The following is a 27,422-nucleotide window of genomic DNA, read 5'->3' as shown; positions in this document are numbered from 1 at the left end:
AGCTGACCCTTTGAGAAGTACAGTTTGAATTACGAGGGTATCGGATATGCTGGAAAATACAAGGGACATTTTCAGACATTTGTAATCACATTCAATTTCACTGAACAGTTGTCTCTCGGACAATATGTGTAATTACCTGTGGGGCGATTGTACTTGACAGGGCCACGCAGAACATCTTCATTCCCAGTTTTTGACGTATATCGTAGCCATATATCGGTGAGCGATGGTACTATAGATGGTACTATAGACGAAGTCATAATGATGACTCCAGGCTTCCATAACACTTGGTGAAACAGTAGTGTCGCGTCTTCGGCACCGCAAAGACATCTTAGTTCGTACTTCCTGTTTTAATTTTGAACTCACTGCTCATCTTGTGATACGAGACACGAATCAAAAAGTATCTTCGTGGAAGGTGTAATATAGACATAGACAACTCTTGCAAAATAACTTGTGCGCGTGTGGATCGATGGCCGACTAATGGATTCTATAGACACTGGTGATATTTGTTTCTTTGACAGTAGTGCAGCTCCATTGAAAAGTGGCGCATTTTTCAAGTTCCCTGCGGAGAGCACGTATCAATTGAAATAAAATAGGGTGACGAAATGAGTATTACTTTATATCAGTAGAGAAAAGTGTATCGTGAGTATTCCGGGCTTCCAAGGAAGATTAGAAGCGAAAGTTTTTAAGTGCTTAGCAATATCAATAAAGATATAAAATAGCAAATATAAACATTATTTTATTCTATATATAATTTGTAACATTGTATTCGTGTAGAATGCTTCAGGGAAAATTTACTATTTTACTATATGCTGTTACAATCTCATCGGATATCGATCACGACACGTCAAAGGTCGATAATAATGTAAAGTATGACATCGAGCTTTGCACGATTTGAAGAACAGTTAAAGGTTTTACATTTAGTTTGTGTATCTTTAGAACGTGTGTCATGTTAATTGTTTTACCGTTGTGAAATTTTTTAGAGAAAATTCGTATATCTTGCCGGCGGTCAAGACACTAGCATCGATACTTTTTCTCATCACGAACATGAGCAGTCCTTGCTCCTTCACGGGTATGGTGTACCACCGGCCACAATATCTATAAAATTGCCATTATACGCATAAAATAAGCACGCTAAATAAGAATACTGATAGTAGAAAATAATTAAATTCTTATGTAAAAAATATTTATGGAAAAGATATCCTCTATAGAGTAACTCCGGTATTTACGCTGCGCGGGAATTTACGCCGCAAAAGTCAGAAAAAAATAGAAAGAATAGAGATACTTGCTCGCAATTACACTGTTATGTGCCATTATGCCATATTAGTATTGTGTTGTAATTTCAATTCTTTACTGTTAATATTAACGAAACCGTCGTGAGTTGAATCGATTTCTCACCGTAGTAAGTAGCGTCATCATGTATTGCGACCTACGTAAAATAATTACTGTAGGGAATGTAAAAGGTTTAATGGTTATTTCATGATACATAAGTGTAGAGAGATAGTAAGGGAAGAAATACAGCAATATACAAGTGCATAACTCTTATTGTCTTTGTTTAGCTTGATATTTTGTACATCCATTCTGTTTAGGATATACAGCATTTTAGCATGCGCGATTTATGCCATAGTACAGACGCTCTGTAAAAATCGAAATCTTCTATGTGTTCTTTTCCTTTCTTTTTCTTGAATCGTATACCAATAACTTTCAATGTATCTGTCGTTCTTCTATTTTCTTTTAAAAATTTTTCAGTTTTATAATTTGTTTATCATTTTTACATCTTAATAAACTTCTTACACACATTTTATAACTTATTATGACATTGTATTGCCTTATTTAATAAACATTATTTGTAATTTTTTACAAGGCGTATATTTCACCCATGAATATCATATATCCTACCCCTATAGGATATATGGCAAAAATGCAAGGGTTTCTAAAAGTTCTTTTAAATTAAATACAAAAAATGAATATTTTATATTTTTATTTTTTTTTATAGTAGTAAACAGTATAAAGTTTTTATTAGTATAATTTATTTGCCTTAAACATAGTAAATAGTACTCGATAAATTAAGTTTCCCTTAGCTGCGGCGTTTATACCGGAGTTACCCTACCGACCAAATTTATATCGATAAATAATTTATTTTTAATTTAATATTGTCTCTTACATCTTGTCGCAAGTTTCAAAGCTGTGATCTATCAGCTTTTGTCCTTGGAAGCTTAAGCAGAACAAGTGAAACAAATTTCACTGAACAGTTGTCTCTCGGACAATATGTATAATTACTTGTGGGGCGATAGTACTTGACAGGGCAACGTAGAACATGTTTATTCTCAGTTTCTGACACGGCCATATGTCGGTTAACGATGGTACTACAGACGACGTCATAATGAAGACTCAGGCTTCCATAACAGTAGTGTCGCGTCTTCGGCACCGCAGACAACTTATTTCGTATCTTCCTGTTTTAATTTTGAACTCATTGCTCATCTTGTGATGCGAGACACAAATCAAAAAGTATCTTCTTCTCTATGGTATAATCAGACATAGACAACTCTTGCAAAATAACTTGTGCGTGTGGATCGATGACCGACTAATGGATTTTATAGACACTGGTGATATTTTTGTTTCTTTGACAGTAGTGCAGCTCCATTGAAAAGCGGCTCCTACGGAGAGCAGATATCATCAGAATAAAATAGCGTGACAAAATGAGTACTTTCTAGTGATAGAGAGCACTCCTGTAAATGTCGTGAGTGTTCGAGGTCTCTGACAGTAATAAGGAGGGAAGGCTTCTTAGTTTGCTTAGAAAGTAGAGCAATATCGATAACAAAATAAAGTTTTATTATCTTTGTCTCATGACATGATAGCAAATATAAATATTATTTTATTCGCTGTATTATTTGTAATATTACATTCCTGTGGAACATTTCAGGGATACTTTACTACATGCTTTACTACATGCTTTACTACATGCTTTACTACATGCTTTACTACATGCTGGCGTAATCACCAGGTATCGATCATTACACGTCAAAGGACGATAGTAATGTAAAGTACGACATCGAGCTTTGCACGACCTAAAGAACAGTTAAGAGTTTTACATTTGGTTTACGTATTTTTAGAACGTGTGTCATGTTAAGTGTTTTACCATTGTAAAATTTTCTAAAGAAAATATGTATATCTTGCCGGCGGTCAAGACACTAGCTTCGATACTTTTTCTCATCACGAACGTGAGTAGTCTTTGCTCCTTCACAGATATGGTATACCACAAGCCACGATATCTATAAAATTGCCATTATAAAATAATGCATAAAATATGCACGTCAAATAAGAAAACTGATTGTAGAAAATAATTAAATTCTTATGTAAAAGATATCTATGAAAATGATATCCTCTATACCGATCAAATTTATATATCGATAAATAATTCATTTTCAATTAAATATTGTCTCTTTCTCTTACGTCTTGTCGCAAGTCTCGAGGCTGTGATCTATCAGCTTTTGTCCTTGGAAGCTTAAGCAAAACAAGTGAAACAATTGACCAGAAATGTAGAGGAAGTACCTAAACGCTTCCGCTAAATTGTGCAGCTGTATCGAAAGCTTGAACGCGTGAAAGGTAAATTCCTGTTTTAGTTGTTCCTTACGTTACAGAGTTATAGTATTTGCTTATTCGTAAGTAACTCACTTGTACTAAAGAAATACTCAAGACAATTGTAGTCGTCAGAAGTTGCACGGCGAACGATATCGTAAAAGTACTCTCAAGAAATTCAACAAACCTATGATAAGGATATAATAATGACGACTAAATATCTAAATAAAAGTCAAGCAAAAACATCGTAACTTATCACGGATTATCAAAGATTTTTTAATTAACATTAGGATTAACGAAAGGAATATGTATTACGTTTGTTTGTCAAACTCACCGTAGAGCCTTATGATGAATGTAAATCGAAATCGCAATATTCTTGTGATACACGGCATCCGGATAATCGATCATATTTTTTTCTATAGCACAACGTTTATGTAACAGATGCTCAAGTCTAAATCTGCAAGTAGAGCGTGAAATAATGTTATTAGAGAATTTTCAGAACTAATTTCTGAATTTAAGAATTAACCCTTTTGGTATGGAGAGTGACTATACAGTCACTGTCCATTATAGAGTAGAGTGGAGCAAAATCACGCACTCAATTTTTGATTCCATATATCTACCGTTGAGATATTGCTAGAATCTTGAAATTTGAACTGTAAAATCTTCAAACATTCTCTTTCAAAGTTCACTAGTTTATGTCTATATTTTGAATACATTTCACGTAATAAACTTTTCTTGAACTGATTGCAAAAACGCACTTTTGCCCCACCGGTGGGGCAGGTATATTTGTTTTCGTGTAAGTTAAGTTGGCAACACCAAGTTAATTCGTAAACTGTCATGACTGACAATGAGTGGCGCCGTATGACAGTCGATTCGACTGAACAGCGTTGAAACTTAGTATTTTCGATTTGTTGGCTCGACCCGACTCGGATCAGATCGAAAGTTCAGTTTAAAACTCGATGACTCTAAATTATATCATGACAGAAAGCGTTCCTTAACTTCCATCACATATTCTTAGCATTATGGCGGAATATTATCATATTTTATTATCATTTTTCCGAATTTTCAATCTGACTCGAGTCGGGTCGAGACAACAAATCGAAAACGTTATATGAGGTAAGTTTCATTTTTCAGCTTTTTAATGTATAATAACATTTTGATTTCTTCCAAACTGTATTTTATAAGTAGAAGTAAACTTAAGTAAATTGACAAGACATTTTGATTAACTCGTTTCTGGAGAATGTCGTGCTATATTAGACGTTTTAAATTGTTATCCGTAGATAGTAATGCCGGTAATTAAAAAGTGGTAATTAAAGCCGACCGAGCAACTTGAAATGTTAACTTAAAACGCTTCTGTTGATAAATATTTTAAATTGTTTTTGTTACTGAATTTTATTACACTAGTTAGATATGATGAGATGATACATATAGTAATTGAAGGCACTGAACGTCGAGTGCATAACTCTCTCGGCCGAATCGCGTATATCGGCGAATCGACGCGTTGGTCACCGAAGGGCCGTTTGCGTCCCAGTCGCTCGTTACCAAAAGGGTTAACTTCTTTCATGTAAATATGTACAAAAACTGAAACTATTATTACGTTACATTTATTCCTCGGTATAGAGAATTATATTTATCTCCTAACTAAAAGAGATGTGATCTTGCTCTCAGTATGAATAGTCATTACCCAACGATGGCGAAAAGACCGCAGACGTGTTCGGTGTAAACGAAAAACGTGATGTCGTGCGCAATTAATCCAGTCATATTTGTAACGCCAGTAAATAACATATGGCAAAAAATATAATAGAAATATTCATTTTCGTCAACGAAATAGTATGCCGGATATGGGAACATTACTGGACGGGAAGTATTCAATGGAAACACTACATCCAAGATGCGTGGCACGAGAGCGGTTGAAGCAAATATAATGGCAACCATATATATAAATGCTGCAACACAAGAACAAAAATACGTCAAAACGAGCGCCTATATACTAAAATTAATAATTAAAATTAATTAAAAATTATGTTACTAAAATTATTTTATATATTATTTTTGAAAATGTCTCTATTGCTTCGTCGTACTTGTGCAATATATATCTTGTATGTATTAAGGTAAATATACTAATGCCTGGACACGTACCTATGTCTGGACATTTTTATCATTTCCGTTCTTAAATAAATTATTATAATGCGAATTAAAATCAAAGAATTAAAGATAAAGATATTTTTCTTGTATTATACTTTTATCTATGATATTAATTTGCGTTATGCTTATTAAAAAACTAAAATGATAAAGGTGTCTAGACATTGGTCTTAAGTGTCTCGACATTGGTGCATTTACCTTAATATAGCACATAAGTTATATTAGTATTTTCGTCTGAACTAGTTCGGAATATTTACTTTTATTTAATTTAAACAAAACAGAGAAAATATGTATATAATTTCATTTTAATTTTTTTATTGCATAACAAAATGAATTTCGTTAATTCTCATCTAAATGTAAGATCAGCTATTATACTTACAGCCGTATATCAACGCATACCATCTGCCTGTCTCGGCATATTTTCTCATAATGTTGTGTTCTTCCTTAGTTTTGAGCATATCCCAGTCTACGAATGAGCGATCTGTGAGATCTTTAATCTAGAAATGTGTGAGCAATATATTTTGGATGTAATATTGTCAACGGATATAACAACATCGTCAACATAATTTAACAATAAGATTTTGCAATAATAAAGCTACATCTGTGGCTCAAGATTAAAATACCAATAAAACGTACTTTCCGGCTGTTAAAACACAATGTGAAAATTTTCAATAAAATTATCACTAGCAGCACATATATTGGTAAAATATCGTAGATACACTGTGCGTTTTCGCACATGCAAAATTTCGCCGTCTGGAATTGAATATATTCATGAATAAAAGAGCACGAAATTTTTTAAAAGTTATTGTGATACCTTAATTGCAAACAAACAATTTAACATGCACGGAATTTTAACATACTATTATTTTATTTTCTCTTCTAAAAAAAAGAAAATTTTAACGACAGTTAACGTTACCACTGGAAAGAGTACAGAGACATGTATAATCATTATAAATGCAAAAGCAATTATTCTCTCTTTCGGCTTTTGATAGGGCCACTGGCCGATTAACATGAGAAACTTTTTATTGATATCGTAATAGTAACTTCTGCTAGGTTCCATACTTCACGACGAAACGGTCCTCTCGGTACTGCAGTGTGACATCTGAATTTTGAGCCTCCTCTCGTAGGTATTTTTTTCGCGGTAAGGGTCGGGGACATAAGTAAATTAATTATTCAGATACCGCACCGTGGCACGCGCGCTGTCCTCCCTTAGTCGGAGCGCACGATTTCATAACGATCACGCGGGTTTTCGTAACTGACGGGCACTTATGCTAAAGTATATGTCTTGTGTAAATATAACATATTAATAGTAGGTGCGAGTGGACAGCTGACCCTTTGAGAAGTACAGTTTGAAGCACGAGGATATCGAATATGCTAGAAAATACAATGGACATTTTCAGACATTTGTAATCACATTCAATTTCACTGAACAGTTGTCTCTCGGACAATATGTGTAATTACCTGTGGGGCGATTTTACTTGACAGGGCCACGCAGAACATCTTCATTCCCAGTTTTTGACGTAGCCATATATCGGTGAGCGATGGTACTATAGATGGTACTATAGACGAAGTCATAATGATGACTCCAGGCTTCCATAACACTTGGTAGTAGTGTCGCGTCTTCGGCACCGCAAAGACATCTTAGTTCGTACTTCCTGTTTTAATTTTGAACTCACTGTTCATCTTGTGATACGAGACACGAATCAAAAAGTATCTTCGTGGAAGGTGTAATATAGACATAGGCAACTCTTGCAAAATAACTTGTGCGTGTGGATCGATGACCGACTAATGGATTCTATAGACACTGGTGATATTTGTTTCTTTGACAGTAGTGCAGCTCCATTGAAAAGTGGCGCATTTTTCAAGTTCCCTGCGGAGAGCACGTATCGATTGAAATAAAATAGGGTGACGAAATGAGTACTTTCTATCAGTAGAGAAAAGTGTATCGTGAGTATTTCAGGCCTCCAAGGAAGATTGGAAGGGAAAGTTTTTAAGTGCTTAGCAATATCAATAAAGATATAAAAAAGCAAATATAAACATTATTTTATTCCATATATATTATTTGTAACATTATATTCGTGTAGAATGCTTCAAGGAAAATTTACTATTTTACTCTTCTGTTATAATCTCATCGGATATCGATCACGACACGTCAAAGGTCGATAATAACGTAAAGTATGACATCGAGCTTTGCACGACCTGAAGAACAGTTAAAGCTTTTACATTTGGTTTGCGTATTTTTGAAACGTGTATCATGTTAAGCGTTTTACCGTTGTAAAATTTTCTAGAGAAAATATGTATATCTTGCCGGCGGTCAAGACACTAGCTTCGATACTTTTTCTCATCACAAACATGAGTAGTCTTTGCTCCTTTACAGGTATGGTATACCACAAGCCACGATATCTATAAAATTGCCATTATAAAATAATGCATAAAATATGCACGTCAAATAAGAATACTGATTGTAGAAAATAATTAAATTCTTATGTAAAAAATATCTATGGAAATGATATCCTCTATACCGATCAAATTTATATATCGATAAATAATTCATTTTCAATTAAATATTGTCTCTTTCTCTTACATCTTGTCGCAAGTCTCGAGGCTGTGATCTATCAGCTTTTGTCCTTGGAAGCTTAAGCAAAACAAGTGAAACAATTGAGCAAAAATGAAGACGAAGTACCTAAACGCTTCCGCTAAATTGTGCAGCTGTATCGAAAGCTTGAACGCGTGAAAGGTAAATTCCTGTTTTAGTTGTTCCTTACGTTACAGAGTTCTAGTATTTGCCTATTCGTAAGTAACTCACTTGTACTAAAGTAATACTCAAGGCAATTGTAATCGTCAGAAGTTGCACGGCGAACGATATCGTAAAAGTACTCTCAAGAAATTCAACAAACCTATGATAAGGATATAATAATGACGACTAAATATCTAAATAAAAGTCAAGCAAAAACATCGTAACTTATCACGGATTATCAAAGATTTTTTAATTGACATTTGGATTAACGAAAGGAATATGTATTACGTTTGTTACAAACTCACTGTAGAGCCTTATGATGAATGTAAATCGAAATCACAATATTCTTGTGATACACGGCATCCGGATAATCGATCATATTTTTTTCTATAGCACAACGTTTATGTAACAAATGCTCAAGTCTAAATCTGCAAGTAGAGCGTGAAATAATGTTATTAGAGAATTTTCAGAACTAATTTCTGAATTTAAGAATTAACCCTTTCGGTATGGAGAGTGACTATATAGAGTAGAGTGGAGCAAAATCACGCACTCAGTTTTTGATTCCATATATCTACCGTTGAGATATTGCTAGAATCTTGAAATTTGAACTGTAAAATCTTCAAACATTCTCTTTCAAAGTTCACTAGTTTATGTCTATATTTTGAATACATTTCACGTAATAAACTTTTCTTGAACTGATTGCAAAAACGCACTTTTGCCCCACCGGTGGGGCAGGTATATTTGTTTTCGTGTAAGTTAAGTTGGCAACACTAAGTTAATTCGTAAACTGTCATGACTGAGTGGCGCCGTATGACAGTCGATTCGACTGAACAGCGTTGAAACTTAGTATTTTCGATTTGTTGGCTCGACCCGACTCGGATCAGATCGAAAGTTCAGTTTAAAACTCGATGACTCTAAATTATATCATGACAGAAAGCGTTCCTTAACTTCCATCACATATTTTTAGCATTATGGCGGCATATTATCATATTTTATTATCATTTTTCCGAACTTTCAATCTGACTCGAGTCGGGTCGAGACAACAAATCGAAAACGTTATATGAGGTAAGTTTCATTTTACAGCTTTTTAATGTAATAACATTTTGATTTCTTCCAAACTGTATTTTATAAGTAGAAGTAAACTTAAGTAAATTGACAAGACATTTTGATTAACTCGTTTCTGGAGTGTGTCGTGCTATATTAGACGTTTTAAATTGTTATCCGTAGATAGTAATGCCGGTAATTAAAAAGTGGTAATTAAAACCGGCCGAGCAACTTGAAATGTTAACTTAAAACGCTTCTGTTGATAAATATTTTAAATTGTTTTTGTTACTGAATTTTATTACACTAGTTAGATATGATGAGATGATACATATAGTAATTGAAGGCACTGAACGTCGAGTGCATAACTCTCTCGGCCGAATCGCGTATATCGGCGAATCGACGCGTTGGTCACCGAAGGGCCGTTTGCGTCCCAGTCGCTCGTTACCAAAAGGGTTAACTTCTTTCATGTAAATATGTACAAAAACTGAAACTATTATTACGTTACATTTATTCCTCGGTATAGAGAATTATATTTATCTCCTAACTAAAAGAGATGTGATCTTGCTCTCAGTATGAATAGTCATTACCCAACGATGGCGAAAAGACCGCAGACGTGTTCGGTGTAAACGAAAAACGTGATGTCGTGCGCAATTAATCCAGTCATATTTGTAACGCCAGTAAATAACATATGGCAAAAAATATAATAGAAATATTCATTTTCGTCAACGAAATAGTATGCCGGATATGGGAACATTACTGGACGGGAAGTATTCAATGGAAACACTACATCCAAGATGCGTGGCACGAGAGCGGTTGAAGCAAATATAATGGCAGCCATATATATAAATGCTGCAACAAAAACAAAAATACGTCAATACGAGCGCCTATACTAAAATTAATAATTAAAATTAATTAAAAATTATGTTACTATAAAATTATTTTGTATATTATTTAATTATTTTTGAAAATGTCGTTATGGCTTCGTCGTACTTGTGTGCAATATATATCTTTTATGTATTAAGGTAAATATTTTAATGCCTGGACACGTACCTATGTCTGAACATTTTTATCATTTTTGTTCTTAAATAAATTATAATGCGAATTAAAATTAAGAATCAAAGATAAAAATATTTTTCTTGTATTAGATTTTTATCTTTGATTTTAATTCGCGTTATACTTATTTAAAAACTAAAATGATAAAGGTGTCCAGACATTGGTCTTAAGTGTCTCGGCATTGGTGCATTTACCTTAATATAGCACATAAGTTATATTAATATTTTCGTCTGAACTAATACGGAATATTTACTTTTATTTAATTTAAACAAAACAGAGAAAATATGTATATAACTTTATTTTAATTTTTTGATTGCATAAGAAAATATATGAATTTCGTTAAATCTCAGCTAAATGTAAGATCAGCTATTATACTTACAGCCGTATATCAGCGCATACCATCTGCCTGTCTCGGCATATTTTCTCATAATGTCGTGTTCTTCCTTAGTTTTGAGCATATCCCAGTCTACGAATAAGCGATCTGTGAGATCTTTAATCTAGAAATGTGAGCAATATTTTGGATGTAATATTCTCAACGGATATAACAATATTGTCAACATAATTTAACAATAAGATTTTGCAATAATAAAGCTACATCTGTGGCTCAGGATTAAAATACCAACAAAACGTACTTTCCGGCTGTTAAAAAGATATGTGAAAATTTTCGATACAATTGCCAGTTGCAACATATATATTGGTAAAATTTCGTAGATACACTGTGCGTTTTCGCACATGCAAAATTTTGCCGTCTGGAAATGAATAAATTCCTGAATATAAAAGCATTCAATTTTTCTAAAATTATTGTGATACTTTAATTGCAAACAAACAATTTAACATGCATGGAATTTTAACATACTATTATTTTATTTCCTTTTCTAAAAAAAGAAAATTTTAACGACAACTAACTTTACCAGTGGAAAGAGTTCAAAGACAAGCATAATCATTATAAATGCAAAGGCAGTCATTCTTTCTTTCGGCTTCTGATAGGGCCACTGGCCGATTAACATGAGAAACTTTTTATTGATATCGTAATAGTAACTTCTACTAGGTTCCATACTTCACGACGAAACGGTCTTCTCGGTACTGCAATGTGACATCTGAATTTCGAGCCTCCTCTCGTAGGTATTTTTTTCGCAGTAAGGGTCGGGGACATAAGTAAATAAATTATTCAGATACCGCACCGTGGCACGCGCGCTGTCCTCCCTTAGTCGGAGCGCACGATTTCATAACGATCACGCGGGTTTTCGTAACAGATGGGCACTTATGCTAAGTATATGTCTTGTGTAAATATAACATGTTAATAGTAGGTGCGGGTAGACAGCTGGCCCTTTGAGAAATACAGTTTAAATTACGAGAGGGTATCGAATATGCTGGAAAATACAATGGACATTTGTAATCACACTGAACAGTTGTCTTTCGGGCAATATATGCATTTACCTGCGGAGCGATTATACCTGACAGGGCATCGCAGAACATCTTCATTCTCAGTTTCTGACATGGCCATGTATCGATGAGCGATGGTACTATAGACGAAGTCATAATGATAACTCCAGGCTTCCATAACACTTGGTGAAACAGTAGTGTCGCGTCTTCGGCACCGCAAAGACAACTTAGTTCGTACTTCCTGTTTTAATGTTGAACTCATTGCTCATCTTGTGACGAGACACGAATCAAAAAGTATTTTCGTGGAAGGTGTAATATAGACATAGACATAGACAACTCTTGCAAAATAACTTGTGCGTGTCGATCGATGACCGACTAATGGATTTTATGGACACTGGTGATATTTGTTTCCTTGACAGTAGTGCAGCTCCGTTGAAAAGCGGCTCATTTTTCAAGTTCCCTGCGGAGAGCACGTATCGGTCAGAATAAAATAGCGTGACGAAATGACTACCTTCTATCGGTAGAGAAAAGTGTATCGTGAGTATTCCATGCCTTCGAGGAAAATTGGAGGAAGATTGGAAGGGAAAAGTTTTTGATTGCTTAGCAGTATCAATAAAAATATAAAATTGTATTACTTTTATCTTATTATAATAGCAAATATAAATATTATTTTGTTCTATGTATAATTTGAATTAATATATTCGTGTGGAATGCTTCAGGGATATTTTACTACTTTACTGTGCTGTTATAATCTCGTCGGATATCGATCACGACACGTCAAAGGACGATAGTAACGTAAAGTACGACATCGAGCTTTGCACGACCTAAATGAGAACAGTTAAAGGTCATACACATCTTTTTGGTTTGATATGGTTTATAACGTTTGTTATGTTAATTGTTTTACCGTTGTGAAACTTTCTAGAGAAAACACGTATATCTTGCCGGCGGTCAAGATACTAGCTTCGAGACTTCTTTTCATCGCGAATAAGAGCAGTCTTTGTTCCTTCACTGGTATGGTAAACCACAAGCTCTGATATCTAAAATTATACTTGCATTGTTATCATTACATACAAAATAAATACAATAAATAAGGAATACAGTCTACTAATTGCAAGAAATAATTAATTTTTATGAGTATTTCTGTGGAAAATATGTTTCGTATATCAGTCAAACAGCTAATTAATTTTTTAATTTAATATTGTCTCTTACATCTTGTCGCAAGTCTCGAGGCTGTGATTTATCAACTTTTGTCCTTGGAAGCTTAAGCAGAACAAGTGAAACAATTGAGCAATAATGAAGACGAAGTATCTCATCGCTTCCGCTGAATCGTGCAACTGTATCGACAGCTTAAACGCAAGAAAGATAAAATCCTGTTTTAGCTCCTTATTACATTACAGAATTCTCGCACTTGCCTATTCATAAGTAACTCACTTGTACTAAAGTAATGCTCAAGCCAACTGTAACGATCAGAAGTTGCACGGCAAACGATATTGTAAAGGTATCTTCAAGAAGTTTAGCGAGCCTATATTGAGAATACGACACTGGTGACGATTAAATAAAACTTATAAAAGCAACACATCAGTAGTTTATCAATGATCATTCTAGTTAATTAGCATTGAAAATTAATGATACAAAAATGTGCTACAATGTTATTATATACTTACTGCAAAGCTTGTCGATGAGCGTGAATCGAAATCACAATATTCTTGTGATACACAGCATCCGGATAATCGATCATACTTTTTTCCATAGCACTAGGTTTATATGACACATGCTCAAATCGAAATCTGCAAATATTTACGCGAACCAACGTTATTAGAAAGTTTTGAGAATTAATTTCTGCTGCTTTCAAATAATGTATACAAGAGCTAAAACTATTATTACGTTATGTGTACTCTTAATAGAAAATTTTATTTATCTCCTATATTTATAACTAAAAGAGATGTGATCTCACTTTTGGTATAAATAATCATTACCCAACAATGGCGAAAAGACCGCAAATGTGTTCGACGTAAACGAAAAACATGCTATCGTGCGCAATTAATCCGGTCATGCACACACTGCTGGTAATTAACATATGAAGGAAAATATAATTGAAATATTGATTTTCATCAACGAAATAGTATGCCGGATAAGCTAACATTACAGGGCGAGAAGTATTCAATGGAAATACCACATCCAAAATGCGTGGCACGAGAGAGGTTGTTGTAAATGAAATGGTAGACACGTAAACGTACGCTGCAACGAAAACAATATTGGTGAAAACGAGCTCCAACTAAAATCATTTTTATAATATAGGAAAGAATTATGATAATGAAAATATTTTATAGTTTATTTTTATTTTTATTTTTACACACACAAGCATATCTTTCTCTTTAGAAATTTTCCTTTTTAATCAATATCTATTCTATACTATTCACATTAATGTGTAATACAATGTGTAATAAAAAAACCTGACACATTCTGTTACACATTAATGTGTAATACATTAATGTGTAACAGAATGTGTCAGGTTTATTTATCTTAAAACAGAATGAAGTTGTAAATTCAAATATTTTTAGTTTGCACTAACGATTTTATGTAGGGAAAAAATCCTTTTTTTTGTGCAACATATATCTTTTATACTTTGATATAACGTCAGTTAAGCTATACATTAATATCTGAAGCACTATACGCAAGCGCGATAAAAACATATAATCTTAATTCTTTAATTGCATAAAGAAATAGATCTGTTCGATTCTCAACTAAAATCGAATAATTACGTACAGCCATATGTCAACGCGTACCATCTGCCGTTTTGTGCGTACTTTTTCATAATGTCGTGTTCTTCCTTAGTTTGGATCATATCCCAGTCTACGAACAAGCGATCTGTGAGATCTTTAATCTACAAACATCACCGATATATTCGATATCTCAAATGTAATATTCTCTCAACAGATATAACAGTTTTCTCAACAAGATCTAAGATTTTACAATAAAGTTATTCATGTCTGCGACTTAGAAAATTAGAATATCAATAATATTTTTATTAAATGGACGTACTTTCCGGCTGTTAAACTGATACGTGAAAATTTTCACCAGAATCATCACTGTCAGCATATGTGGAGGTAAAGTTTCATAAATACATACCGCGTTATCGCATATGAAAAATCTTGCTATCTGAGAAATTGCATTTATTTGTAAATTTTATTTAATTCCGAATCCTAATAAACGTCTATTATTAGTTTCTTTTTTCTAAAATAAAAATTTCAACGCTAACGTTACCTGTGTAACAAGTGCACTGGCATCAAGAATGATTATGAAAGTCAAGAAAGACAAACTCTCTTTCAACTTCTGATAGGGCCACTGGCCGACTAACATCAGGTACCACTTACAGATATCGTAATAGTAATCGCTACTATGTTCCATACTTCACGAAGAAGTGGTCACTACAATGTTATCTGAATTTCGAGACTTTCCTCGAAAGGTCTTTTTCTCGCCAGAAAAGTGTCAGTTATAAATAAATAAATATTTTAGATACTGCGTTCCGCATACCTACTCGTCTTCCTCCCCTAACCGGGCGCGCAAGCGATCACGGGTTTTCGTAGGTGACATCAGGCACTTACGATAAGTGTACGTCTCGCATAGATGCAACGTAATGATAGGCGCGAGTAGACAGCAGACTTGACAGCTGACTCTTTGAGAAATACTCTACTGCTTGAGTTACGAGTGTATGGAATACGCTGGAGAGTCCGATAAACATTTATAACCCGTACTGAGCAGGCGGTCTAGGTCTCGAGCTATACGGTTTGCGTATTTTCTCGACAATAGAAAACAACGGCAGTGTCGCGATAAACTTCGGCGAGTACAGTTTTGCTTTCGTAATTATACGCAGAGGAGTATCACGTTGGCGAATAGTCTCAATTAATTACTGCTGTCGTCACGCGAGATTGGGAGCACGCAAAACACAAAACTTGGTAAAATATATAAATAATATTTATTTAATTATTTCATTATGTATGCCACCGAATGCTATCCTCGTAATAGGTATTTTTATAATTATATCAGTAGATCATTATTTGCGACTTTCGGCTTTCCTTAATGTATATTTTCAAAAATATCTGAGATGCTTCATCAAAAATGTGTTTCATATAAAAGTTTTACAGTAAAAATTCCATTATTTAAGCACGTCAACATTTTAAAAAGATAATTATTTTCGAAAACTTACCCTTTTGCATCTGTTAATTAAAAGAATATTTGCTGCATTTTCCATAAAAATATAATTAAAAATATTTCTATTCTAAATGCTGCCGATGCTCGCAAGAAAGGTCTCTTGCACCTTTTCTCACGAGAATCGACCTGCGTTTGATAGCTCGGAAAGAAGAAAGGAAAGGAGATGTCATACATGGCAATATAATTAAGATTTATTTTTCTTATTCCAATTAACGACATTACCATATACTACATCTACTAAATGCAAAATAGAACCTATACTCCATTATTAAAATTTATCACTTTACGTAATATTTTCCAGTCACAGATCGAACGAAATTATATTCAGCTTTCAGTATTTAAAATAAATATCATGGTTTCTTACCTATTTCTTCGTTATACATTCCTGCTTTTTTCTTTATGACTTGTGGCTTCGTCCGCGAAACAATAATGAGTTTGAAATTATATTTAACAACACAATATTTAAAATATGTAAGTAACTCGTTTACGATTAACAAATTAAAATGTAAGTATTATTTTCACTATATAATCTCTATTACTATGACATAATTGTGGTTGTAGAAGTAGACTATTCGAATTATTTATTACATACTGATTACTGGAAGGATGCAAGTACGGTGAAATACGACACCGAAGACTGTATAACCTTGAAAATGAGAGCATTCTTAAGAGGGATTTTGAAAGAAAACGTTGTAACAACGTAACGTTCGTAAATAATCCTTTACCGTGGTGAAGCTCTTCAGAGAAAAGACGTAAATCTTGCCGGCGCTCAAATAATTCGGTTGCATGCTCTTTCGCATTACGTACAAAAGCAGCTTTTGCCATTTCGCGGGTATTTCGTACCAGGAAGAGTTATATCTGCAACAATTTTGTGTCTCAATTAATGATCAAACGCCTTCGGCTACGCAACGATTTAAATTGTCATCTTACATCTGGTCGCGGATTTTCACGCTATGATCGATCAATCTCTGGCCTTGCAGACTAATGCAGAATAAGTGAATCACTTGACTAATGACGAATGCCGTATATCTCATCATTTCCGGAATTTCGTTTAACTGCAGCGCAATCTCGAAAGTGATAAATAATATGACATTTTAATCTGTCGCTTTGGCATAAAGGGCACCCGCACACAAATTGCCGTAGCAGTAACGTAAGACATACCATAAGAATTGACCAATTAGAATCATCCCAGATAGCACAGTTGATCTTTATGAATTCATAAAGATCAGATTCAGATCTTTTTGAATTCATAAAGATCAGCTGTGCTATCTGGGATGTCTACTTGAAAATGGCAAACTTGCGGTTAAAAAATACTTGATCCGATTGGTGAATTCTAACGTTACTGCTACGGCAATTTGTGTACGGGGACCTTAATCGCGCAAACGCGAGTGGTAACATAACGTAACGTTATCTACCTATCTCGAAAAGTGCGAGTATCACAAAGGTTGAGTTGCAACAATAAATAGACACGCACCTGTAGCAGAGAAATGCTCATCGCTACTGTAACTATCATTATTTGTATGGCGAAGGAAGCGCAAAAGGTCTTTTCAAGAAGCTGCGCGAATCTGCGGCAAGCAAATTTTGCGACACGTATTGACAATTTCTTGTTTTTTTTTCTTTATACGTACATGTTTTAGTGCAATATTGCACTCACTGTAAAGCTCGCCAATGCGCATACACGGATACTGCGAATTTCTGATTGTATACATCATTATTTATTGCGTCGTTACGATCAGTACGTGATAGAATCCCAAATCTAAATCTGCGAATATTCCAGCAATTTCGCTTCACATAATCAGTCGTAATTCAGAGGATGCGAGAAAAATAAGATATTATCTTACCCAGCCACCGCGAAGACGCTGCAGATGTGCTGAATGCAAATCAGAAGCATGCAATCGTGTGCAACTACCGCTGTTATACCTATCTCTACGCATACAATAGCGTGGAAGAAAATATAGAAAAAGTATTTTTCGCCGTCCACGAAATAATAGGCCTCGTAAGGCATAAATATGGGCCGGGATTCGTTGAGAGGTAAAATGGCATTTAGTACGTGCGGTATGAGACTAATTGATACAAATGCACCGGCAACTATGTAATAATATACTGCAACAAGAAAAATAATCGTCCGTGATTCGTTAAAATAAAAATAATATTAAGCGACTAATCCTTACAGCAATATGCCAAAGAAAGCAATCTCGCATTCGCGGCATACGTTTTCGTAATATCTTGCTCATCAGCGCCTTCCAATTTCTCCCAGTCGCTATCCAGACGATCAATGAGAGCTTTGATCTATTATAGAAACACCCTCGATAAATGCGAAATCTTATCGGACAACCCACTGACGATCATAAAGAACCGCGATCGCGAAGGGCAATAAAAATTCGAACAATCATCTATTGACCAATATATCATATAAATCTCAGTATTGGCATACTTTGCTACTGTTAAACTGGCACGTGTACAGTTTCACCAGAAACATAAGCATCAACATAATCGATGGTACGGTCAGCATACTACATCGCAAGTTTCCGTCGCACTGAATAAGTTTGAAAATCTAGAAATATATTAGATATTAAATTCCGTCTTGGACAATCTATATTTTCGACAAGTTTCATAGAATTCTAATTACTTTGACGTATACGCGTGCATTTTGGTATATATTTAATATTATTTTTTAACAAATCAATAATATAATTCTATCCTGAATTTTGTCGAATTATACATCGTCCAAAACGATGTATAATTCTTAACAGATGTGTACGTCATTGCCCTGCCGATCGTATTTTAATCAACTTTTTTATGCACTTTATTGACTATTAAATTTACAATTATTTATTTATATTAGATTTATAAAAAACTAGAATAACGTGGTAGAAATGTTATGAAAAACTTCTATGGAACCATTGGAACGATCATCGAAACAGTGGTCGCAGTCACAAAGCTCACTAGGAACAACCTCGTTCTTCTTTCTTGATAAGGCCACTGGCCGGCGAGTGACAACATCCTTTTTGTAATACTGTAGTAATGATTCGAAGTGGACTCCATACTTCTCAAAGCAATACTGCGCTCTCGGCAACACGCAGTCGTTAAAATTTCTGGTCTCGTCTTTGTTATAAGAGACGAATTAATATTTTAGTGAGTGTAATAGAGAGAAAAAAAATACTATGTATTGGAAACCTTTGACGTAGCAATTTCGCGTGTCATGCCTTATAAAATGTAAATTGCGAACCCCGTCCGCAAGTGGTAGTCCGTCGATGGACGAGACAATTTTCTTGCGCACGGAACACATATCGATCGGAATGTCCAAGAAATTAGAAGTTCCTGTGACACTGTACGTGTCTTAACTCTAAGATAAATGCTATGGTGTCTGTTCTATGTATCCTGTACATTGTTGCGTAAGTGTTACTTTCAATATTGCGTGACGATCGTCTGTGGTGTGCCATATTCGCATTCAGCCTCTTGCAGAAATAACTAAAACGTATATGGCAACACGTTCTTTCTTTTTAATTTTTTTCTATATATATAGAAATACATTACGGCTCTGTGAAACAGAGTCTCCCCTACATGTTATATATACATTATACATTTTTATATATCCATAGCACAGGATTTGAAATATCTGCGTAACTTTTAACGATGTGCATCGTAATATTTATTAAGTTTATATGAAACACATGTGTGTTAACAAAACATTATCAATTTTCACAGTATTGAATATAATGTCATTATATTTCATTTTTGCAACAGAACGTAAAAAAGTTATATATTTCTTATAAAATTTGTACTTAATTATTTCCTTTATGTACCTTCATAATAGTTTCACTTAACCGTAAATCTTGGGAGACTTCAATCTCCGTATCGGGATCCGCCGGTGATTAAATTAATTAATTATCCGTCGTGTGTCGCGCAAAATTGAGAACACGCAAAACACAAGGATATACAGATAACATTTATTTAATTACTTTATTATTTTACGCTACTAAATACTATACTCGTAATAAGTATTTCTACATTTATATCGGTAGATCATCATTTGTAGAGCGACTTTCGACTTTCCTTGATGTATACTTTCAAAAATATCTGAGATGTGCTTTATCAAAAATGTGTTTTATATAAAAATTTTACAGTAAAAATGCCTTTATTTAAGCACGCCAACGACATTTTGAAAAGATAATTATTTTCGAAAACTCAACCCTTTGTATTTATTAATTAAAATAATATTTACTGCATTCTCTGTAAGAATATAATGAAAAATATTCCTATTCTAAATACTGCGAAGGCTCGCAAGAGGTCTCTTGCGCCTTTCCTCACGAGAATCGTCTTACGTTCGATAGCTCGAAAAGAAGAAAGAAAAGGAGATGTCATACATGGCAATATAATTAAAACTTATTTTTCTTATTCCAACTAACGGAATTACCATCATATATTACATCTATTAAATGCAAATAAAACCTATGCTCCATTATTAAAATTTATCACTTTACGTAATATTTTCGAGTCACAGATCGAACAAAATTATATTCAGCTTTCAGTATTTAAAATAAATATCATGGTTTCTTACCTATTTCTTCGTCATTCATTCCTGCTTTTTTCTTTATGACTTGTGGCTTCGTCCGCGAAAAAATAATGAGTTTAAAATTATATTTAACAACAATATTTAAAATATGTAAGTAACTCGTTTACGATTAACAAATTAAAATGTAAGTATTATTTTCATCTATATAATCTCTATTACTATGATATAATTGTGGTTGTACAAGGAGACTATCCGAATTATTTATTACATACTGATTACTGGAAGGATGCAAGTACGGTGAAATACGACACCGAAGATTGTATAACCTTGAAAATGACAGCATTCTTAAGAGAAATTTTGAAAGAACACGTTGTAACAACGTAACGTTCGTAAATAATCTTTACCGTGGTGAAGCTCTTCAGAGAAAAGACGTAAATCTTGCCGGCGCTCAAATAATTCGGTTGCATGCTCTTTCGCATCACGTACAAAAGCAGTCTTTGCCATTTCGCGGGTATTTCGTACCAGAAAGAGTTATATCTGCAACAATTTTGTGTCTCAATTAATGATCAAACGCCTTCGGCTACGCAACGATTTAAATTGTCATCTTACATCTGGTCACGGATTTGCACGCTATGATCGATCAATCTCTGTCCTTGCAGACTAATGCAGAATAAGTGAATCACTTGACTAATGACGAATGCCGTATATCTCATCACTTCCGGAATTTCGTTTAACTGCAGCGCAATCTCGAAAGTGATAAATAATATGACATTTTAATCTGTCGCTTTGGCATTAAGGGCCCCCGCACACAAATTGCCGTAGCAGTAACGTAAGAGTTAAGACATACCGTAAAAATTGACCAATTAGAATCATGTCTACTTGAAAATGGCTGCCTTACGGTTCAAAAATACCAGATGCGATTGGTGAATTCTAATGTTACTGCTAATTTGTGTACGGGGATCTTAATCGCGCAACCGCGAGTGGTAACATAACGTGATCTACCTATCTCGAAAAGTGCGAGTATCAGAAAAGTTGAGTTGCAACAATAAATGGATACGTACCTGTAGCAGAGTAATGCTCATCGCTACTGTAACTATCATTATTTGTACGGCGAAGAAAACGCAAAAGGTCTTTTCAAGAAGCTGCGCGAATCTGCGGCAAGCAAATTTTGCGACACGTATCGATAATTTCTTGGTTTTTTTTCTTTATACGTACATGTTTTAGTGCAATAATATTGCACTCACTGTAAAGCTCGCCAATGCGCATACACGGAGACTGCGAATTTCTGATCGTATACATCATTATTTATTGCGTCGTTACGATCAGTACGTGATAGAATCCCGAATCTAAATCTGTGAACATTCCAGCAATTTCGCTCCACATAATCAGTCGTAATTCAGAGGATGCGAGAGAAAAAAGATTTCATCTTACCCAGCCACCGCGAAGACGCTGCAGATATGCTGGATGCAAATGAGAAGCATGCAATCGTGCGCAACCATCGCTGTCATACTTATCTCTATGGCTACAAGAGCGTGGAAGAAAATATAGAAAAAGTATTTTTCGCCGTCCACGAAATAATAAGACTCGTAAGGCATAAATATGGGCCGGGATTCGTTGAGAGGTAAAATGGCATTTAGTACGTGCGGTATGAGACTAATTGATACAAATGCACCGGCAGCTATGTAATAAAATACTGCAAGAAAAGAAATAATCGTCCGTGATTCGTTAAAACAAAAATAATATTAAGCGACTAATCCTTACAGCAATATGCCAAAGAAAGTAGTCTCGCATTCGCGGCATACGTTTTCATAATATCTTGCTCATCAGCGCTTTCCAATTTCTTCCAGTCGCTATCCAGACGATCAATGAGATCTTTGATCTATTGTAGAAACACCCTCGATAAATGCGAAATTTTATCGGACAACCCACCGACGATTGTAAAGAACCGCGATCGCGAAGGGCGATAAAAATTCGAATAATCATCTATATTGACCAATTATGTATCATATAAATCTCAGTATTGGCGTACTTTGCTACTGTTAAACTGGCACGCGTACAGCTTCACCAGAAACATAAGCATCAACATAATCGATGGTACGGTCAGCATAATACATCGCAAGTTTCCGTCGCACTGAATAAGTTTGAAAATCTAGAAATATATTAGATATTAAATTCCGTCTTGGACAATCTATATTTTCGACAAGTTTCATAGAATTCTAATTACTTTGTATACGCGTGCATTTTGGTATATCTTTAATATTATTTTTTAACAAGTCAAGAATATAATTCTATCCTGAATTTTGTCGAATTATATATCGTCCAAAACGATGTATAATTCTTAACAGATGTGAACATCATTGCCTTGCCGATCGTATTTTAAACAACTTTTTTATGCATTTCAATGACTATTAGATTTACAATTATTTATTTATATTATATTTATAAAGAACTAGCATAGCGTGGTAGAAATGTTACGAGAAACTTCTCTGGAACCATTGGAACGATCAACGAAACAGCGGTCGCAGTCACAAAGCTCACTCGGAACAACCTCGTTCTTCTTTCTTGATAAGGCCACTGGCCGGCGAGTGACAACACCCTTTTTGTAATACTGTAGTAATGATTCGAAGTGGACTTCATACTTCTCAAAGCAATACTGCGCTCTCGGCAACACGCAGTCGTCTAAATTGCTGGTCTCGTCTTTGTTATAAGAGATGAATTAATATTTTAGTGAGTGATAGAGAGAAGAAAAATAATATGTATTGGAAACCTTTGACGTAGCAATTTTGCGTGTCATGCCTTATAAAATGTAAGTTGCGAACCCGATAGTCCGTCGACGGACGAGACAATTTTCTTGTGCACGAAACACATATCGATCGGAATGTCCAAGAAATTAGAAGTTCCTGTGACACTGTACGTGTCTTAACTCTAAGATAAATGCTATAGTGTCTGTTCTATGTATCCTGTACATTGTTGCGTAAGTGTTACTTTCAATATTGCGTCTGTGGTGTGCCATATTCACATTCAGCCTCTTGCAGAAATAACTAACACGTATGGCAACACGTTCCTTCTTTTTAATTTTTTTCTGTATAGAAATACGTTACGGCTCTGTGAAACACGATATACTTCTAGGGGAGACTGGGGCTGGTTGTTAGACAGGGGTAAAATAATACAGCTATAAAAAGTAGTTTCATGAAACCGTCTAAGAAACGTTAACGATTGTGAAATGTATGATTATTTAGCTTCAAAATGCGTTTATCGCTATTTGGTGACTTAGCAATATCGATAACGTAATAAAATTTTATTATTTTTGTCTTATTAAATATTGACAAATATATTATTTCAATATATTTATTTAACAATATATTTCAACAAATATATTTATTTAATATATAATTTGTAATATTATACTTCTGCAAACCTGTTGTTTTTCACGGATATTTTGCTGCGTGCTACGTTAGGAATCGATCATGATACGTCAAAGGACGATAACAACGTAAAGTATGACATCGAGCTTTGTACAACCTAAACGAGAACGGAGAAAGATTTCATATATCTTGTAGTCTGTGTATTTTAGTAACATCTGTCATTCCCTTACCGTTGTAAAATTTTCTAGAGAAAACACATATATTTTGCCGGCGGTGAAGACACTGGCTTCAAGGCTTTTTCTCATTACGAACAGGAGCAATCTTTGTTCCTTCACGGGTATTTTATACCACAAGCTGTGATATCTATAAGATTACCATTACACATTCAAAGAACACATAATAAATAACAGTTTACTTTGATTGTGAAAAATAATTAAATGTTTGTAAGTAATTCTATGAAAATGTATGTCTTCTATAATTCTATATCGACCAAATATTTTGGTTTTTAGCCAGCTAATTTACTTGCGATTTAATATAGTCTCTTACATGTTGTCGCGAGTTTCGAGACTATGATTTATCAGTTTTTGTCCCTGGAAGCTAAAGCAGAACAAGTGAAACAATTGAGCCATAATGAAGACGAAATATCTCATCGCTTCCGCTGATTCGTGCAGCTGCGTTGAGAGCTTGAACGCGAGAAAGGTAACATTCTGTTTTAGTTCTTCATTACATTACAGAATTTTGGTATTTGCCTATTTGTAAGTTACTCACTTGTACCAAGGTAATGCTCAAGCAGATTGTAATTAATAGGAGTTGCACGGCGAGCGATATCGAAAAGGTATCTTCAAGAATTTTAACAAACCTACAGTAAGAATATATAATATTGATGATGATTAAATATTGTCAAAGATCATTCTAGTTAATTAACATCGAGATTATAATAGAAGAGAAACGTGCTACGATATATTAATTATTGCACACTCACTGCAATGCCTTTCGATGAGCTTGGATCGAAATAACAACGTTCTTGTAATACAAGGAATTCGAACAATCAATTGTACTTTTTTCTGCATTACTACGTTTATGTGGTACATGCTCAAATCTATATCTGCAAGTATTTATGCAACATAACATTTTTATGAGAGTTTTGGCAAATTAATTTCTGTCTCTTCCAAGTGAACGTACATGAGCTAAAACTATTATTACATTACATTTACTCTTCGGTAGACTTTTATTTATTTCTTAGCCATAAAAAATATGATTTTATACTTTCAGTATAAATAATCATTACTTAACGACGGCGAAGAGGCCGCAGGTGTGTTCGATGTAGGTAAAGAACATGCAATCGTGTGCGATTAACCCGGTTAAACACGCAGTGGCGCAAATTATCATGTGAAGAAAAATATAGTAGAAATATCGATTTTCGTCAACGAAATAGTATGCCGGATATGCTAACATTATGGGGCGGGAAGTATTCAATGGAAATACAACATCCAAAATGCGTGGCACGAGAGAGGTTGTTGTAAATGATATAGTAGATATGTAAACATACGCTGCAAAGAAAGCAAAATTTATAAAAAACGACTGTCTGCTAAAATATCTCTTAACTTTTAACTAAGAATTCTGCTGTTAAAATTGTATTTTGTTCCAAGATTTTTCCTTTTTAATTCATATCTTTTTTTATGTATGTCTTCTCTCTTTGTCGAATGTAAAGTACTTGGCAGAATATCTCAATGTCATAGCAAAATATAAATTTACATTTTTCAATTTTAGCTTATATTGACTAGCAACTTTTTTTCAGAAAGAAAGTACTTTATAGTTTATACCATTTTTTTTTGTACTTGGTTCCAACATGGTAGCATCAGTTATTCATAGACTGATATACTGATATCTTATTTATAACTAATTTGAAGTATTTATCTTAATTAATTGTAAAACACTAAATGCAAACATATTATCTTAACTTAATTTTTTTATTGCACAAGGAAATAAATTTCCTTGATTCTCAGCTAAAGTAAAGAAATTACTCACAGCTGTATATCAACACGTACCATCTGCCATTTTCGGCATACTTTCTCATAATATCGCGTTCTGTTTTAGTCTCGAGCATATCCCAGTCTAGGAATAAGCGATCTGTGAGATGTTTAATCTAAAAACATCACCGATATATTCGACATATCGAATGCAATATCAATGATTACAACATCAACAAGGTCTAAGTTTTGCTATTAGAACGTACTTTGCGACTGTTAAATTGATAAGTGAAAATTTTCACCGGAATAATCGCTGCCAGTATGTGTGGAGGTAAAGTTTCAAAGATACACTTCATGTTATCGCATACGAAAAATCTTGCCGCCTGAAAAATGTGATTGCATTCGCGTGTATTCGACGCGGTTCTTCACAAAGTTCTACTCTGAATTATTTCCTTTCTTGAAGAAGAAGATCTCGATAATAATTAACGTTACCTGTGTAAAGAGTACATTGACGTCAAAGAAGAGTATAAGAATCAAGAAAAACAAACTCTGCTTCGGCTTCTGATAAGGCCACTGACCGACTAACTCCAGATACCTCCTACAGATATCGTAATAATTGTCCTGTGTTCTCCTGGGTTCCATATTTCACGAAGCAAACAGTTTTCTTGGCACTACACTGTTATCTGAATTTCTAGGCTTCTCTCGGAAAGCGATATCTTTTTCTAAAGGCTCCTTTTCCAGTAAGTGTCCGGTTATAAATAAGTTAATATTTCAGATACCGCTTCGCACTCCCTTTACCTGAGGGTATGATTGCATAGCGATTACGCGTGTTTCCGTAGGCGACAGGCACTTACGATAAGTATAGATTCCAAAATGTAACGCAACATATGGTTTCATATAAATGTAACGTATTAATAATCAATATGCGCAAGTAAACGGCTAACTGTTTGAGAAATACTCTATGGTTCGTATTAAATACGCTGGAGAATACAAAAAATGTATATAATCGCACCGAACAGTTCTCGAGCTACTACTCGCGATAACTTTTCGTAGAAAACGACAGTCTTGCAATAAACTTCGGCGAGTGCAGTTTCGCTCTTTAGATCGTGCGATTCTACGCGAAAAAGTATTGTGGTGAAAGTTAAAATATAAAGCTCTCATTATTCTGGGATATACTAAAATTTACAATTTACTAATTACAATTTAAACCAAGCAAATTCCACTACAAGAGAGAAAAAAATTTTGTAGTCTATGGTTTTTTTTTTATATTAATTGTACAATGTTCATAATAAAATATACAATATCGATTTAAAAAAAATAATATATAGTTCAGATGCAACAAAATTGTCTGATTCACTAATAAAGTGTAAGCATTGTTTAATATATATACTTTATAAATTTAAAATTTTTATATATCTACGTAA

General features: G+C 34.3%; 5 protein-coding genes and 1 long non-coding RNA gene across 14 annotated transcripts; 1 reads left to right on the top strand and 5 right to left on the bottom strand.

The window, feature by feature from the left end:
* Positions 1 to 774: 774 nt before the first annotated feature.
* On the top strand, positions 775 to 3,061 carry LOC139816375 (uncharacterized). Its single transcript, XR_011732997.1, has 3 exons — positions 775 to 908; positions 981 to 2,737; positions 2,921 to 3,061. It is a non-coding gene; the product is annotated as an uncharacterized lncRNA (long non-coding RNA).
* Positions 2,732 to 7,319, bottom strand: LOC139816354 (odorant receptor 13a-like). Its single transcript, XM_071783847.1, has 10 exons — positions 7,180 to 7,319; positions 6,635 to 7,092; positions 6,355 to 6,471; positions 6,098 to 6,215; positions 5,261 to 5,522; positions 3,911 to 4,033; positions 3,673 to 3,763; positions 3,451 to 3,587; positions 3,137 to 3,269; positions 2,732 to 3,065 (listed from the first exon to the last, which is right to left on the bottom strand). The coding sequence occupies exons 2-10, from the start codon at positions 6,776 to 6,778 to the stop codon at positions 3,012 to 3,014; spliced, it is 1,179 nt and encodes a 392-aa protein (XP_071639948.1). The 5' UTR covers positions 6,779 to 7,092; positions 7,180 to 7,319; the 3' UTR covers positions 2,732 to 3,011.
* Positions 7,320 to 7,750: 431 nt separating this feature from the next.
* LOC139816349 (odorant receptor 13a-like) lies at positions 7,751 to 11,873 on the bottom strand. 4 transcript variants are annotated; one of them, XM_071783832.1, is made up of 10 exons: positions 11,734 to 11,873; positions 11,464 to 11,635; positions 11,185 to 11,301; positions 10,932 to 11,049; positions 10,087 to 10,348; positions 8,761 to 8,883; positions 8,525 to 8,615; positions 8,303 to 8,439; positions 7,989 to 8,121; positions 7,751 to 7,917 (listed from the first exon to the last, which is right to left on the bottom strand). In XM_071783832.1, exons 2-10 carry the CDS (start codon positions 11,605 to 11,607, stop codon positions 7,861 to 7,863), a joined length of 1,182 nt encoding a protein of 393 aa, XP_071639933.1. In that variant the 5' UTR covers positions 11,608 to 11,635; positions 11,734 to 11,873; the 3' UTR covers positions 7,751 to 7,860. The 4 variants fall into 4 exon arrangements, 3 of the variants coding, with proteins under 3 accessions (XP_071639933.1, XP_071639934.1, XP_071639935.1); XM_071783833.1 differs by having other exon boundaries at positions 11,464 to 11,649; positions 11,734 to 11,872; XR_011732992.1 differs by lacking the exon at positions 11,734 to 11,873 and having other exon boundaries at positions 7,766 to 7,917; positions 8,303 to 8,353; positions 11,464 to 11,607.
* Positions 11,874 to 12,478: 605 nt separating this feature from the next.
* On the bottom strand, positions 12,479 to 15,494 carry LOC139816353 (odorant receptor 13a-like). The gene is made up of 9 exons (XM_071783846.1): positions 15,200 to 15,494; positions 14,978 to 15,094; positions 14,702 to 14,819; positions 13,912 to 14,173; positions 13,600 to 13,722; positions 13,367 to 13,457; positions 13,145 to 13,281; positions 12,840 to 12,972; positions 12,479 to 12,759 (listed from the first exon to the last, which is right to left on the bottom strand). Exons 1-9 carry the CDS (start codon positions 15,341 to 15,343, stop codon positions 12,703 to 12,705), a joined length of 1,182 nt encoding a protein of 393 aa, XP_071639947.1. The 5' UTR covers positions 15,344 to 15,494; the 3' UTR covers positions 12,479 to 12,702.
* An 830-nt stretch (positions 15,495 to 16,324) lies between these two features.
* On the bottom strand, positions 16,325 to 20,364 carry LOC139816350 (putative odorant receptor 71a). 6 transcript variants are annotated; one of them, XM_071783836.1, is made up of 9 exons: positions 19,049 to 20,364; positions 18,582 to 18,701; positions 18,319 to 18,436; positions 17,989 to 18,250; positions 17,802 to 17,909; positions 17,622 to 17,712; positions 17,078 to 17,202; positions 16,873 to 17,005; positions 16,325 to 16,811 (listed from the first exon to the last, which is right to left on the bottom strand). In XM_071783836.1, exons 1-9 carry the CDS (start codon positions 19,190 to 19,192, stop codon positions 16,743 to 16,745), a joined length of 1,170 nt encoding a protein of 389 aa, XP_071639937.1. In that variant the 5' UTR covers positions 19,193 to 20,364; the 3' UTR covers positions 16,325 to 16,742. The 6 variants fall into 6 exon arrangements, with proteins under 6 accessions (XP_071639937.1, XP_071639940.1, XP_071639941.1 ...); XM_071783835.1 differs by having other exon boundaries at positions 16,332 to 16,811; positions 17,078 to 17,214; XM_071783838.1 differs by having other exon boundaries at positions 16,333 to 16,811; positions 17,078 to 17,214; positions 19,094 to 20,364.
* Positions 20,365 to 20,513: 149 nt separating this feature from the next.
* Positions 20,514 to 26,686, bottom strand: LOC139816372 (uncharacterized). Its single transcript, XM_071783873.1, has 14 exons — positions 26,491 to 26,686; positions 26,265 to 26,381; positions 26,057 to 26,174; positions 25,317 to 25,578; positions 25,011 to 25,133; positions 24,797 to 24,887; positions 24,575 to 24,711; positions 24,259 to 24,391; positions 22,425 to 22,542; positions 22,095 to 22,356; positions 21,908 to 22,015; positions 21,725 to 21,815; positions 21,273 to 21,409; positions 20,514 to 21,200 (listed from the first exon to the last, which is right to left on the bottom strand). The coding sequence occupies exons 1-14, from the start codon at positions 26,638 to 26,640 to the stop codon at positions 20,939 to 20,941; spliced, it is 2,109 nt and encodes a 702-aa protein (XP_071639974.1). The 5' UTR covers positions 26,641 to 26,686; the 3' UTR covers positions 20,514 to 20,938.
* Positions 26,687 to 27,422: the final 736 nt, after the last annotated feature.

Source organism: Temnothorax longispinosus, chromosome 7 (assembly GCF_030848805.1).
Source record: "Temnothorax longispinosus isolate EJ_2023e chromosome 7, Tlon_JGU_v1, whole genome shotgun sequence".
NCBI classification, from domain to species: Eukaryota; Metazoa; Arthropoda; class Insecta; order Hymenoptera; family Formicidae; genus Temnothorax; species Temnothorax longispinosus.
The sequence above is the reverse complement of the archived record's forward strand: the minus strand, read 5'-3'. Positions and strand labels throughout refer to the sequence as shown.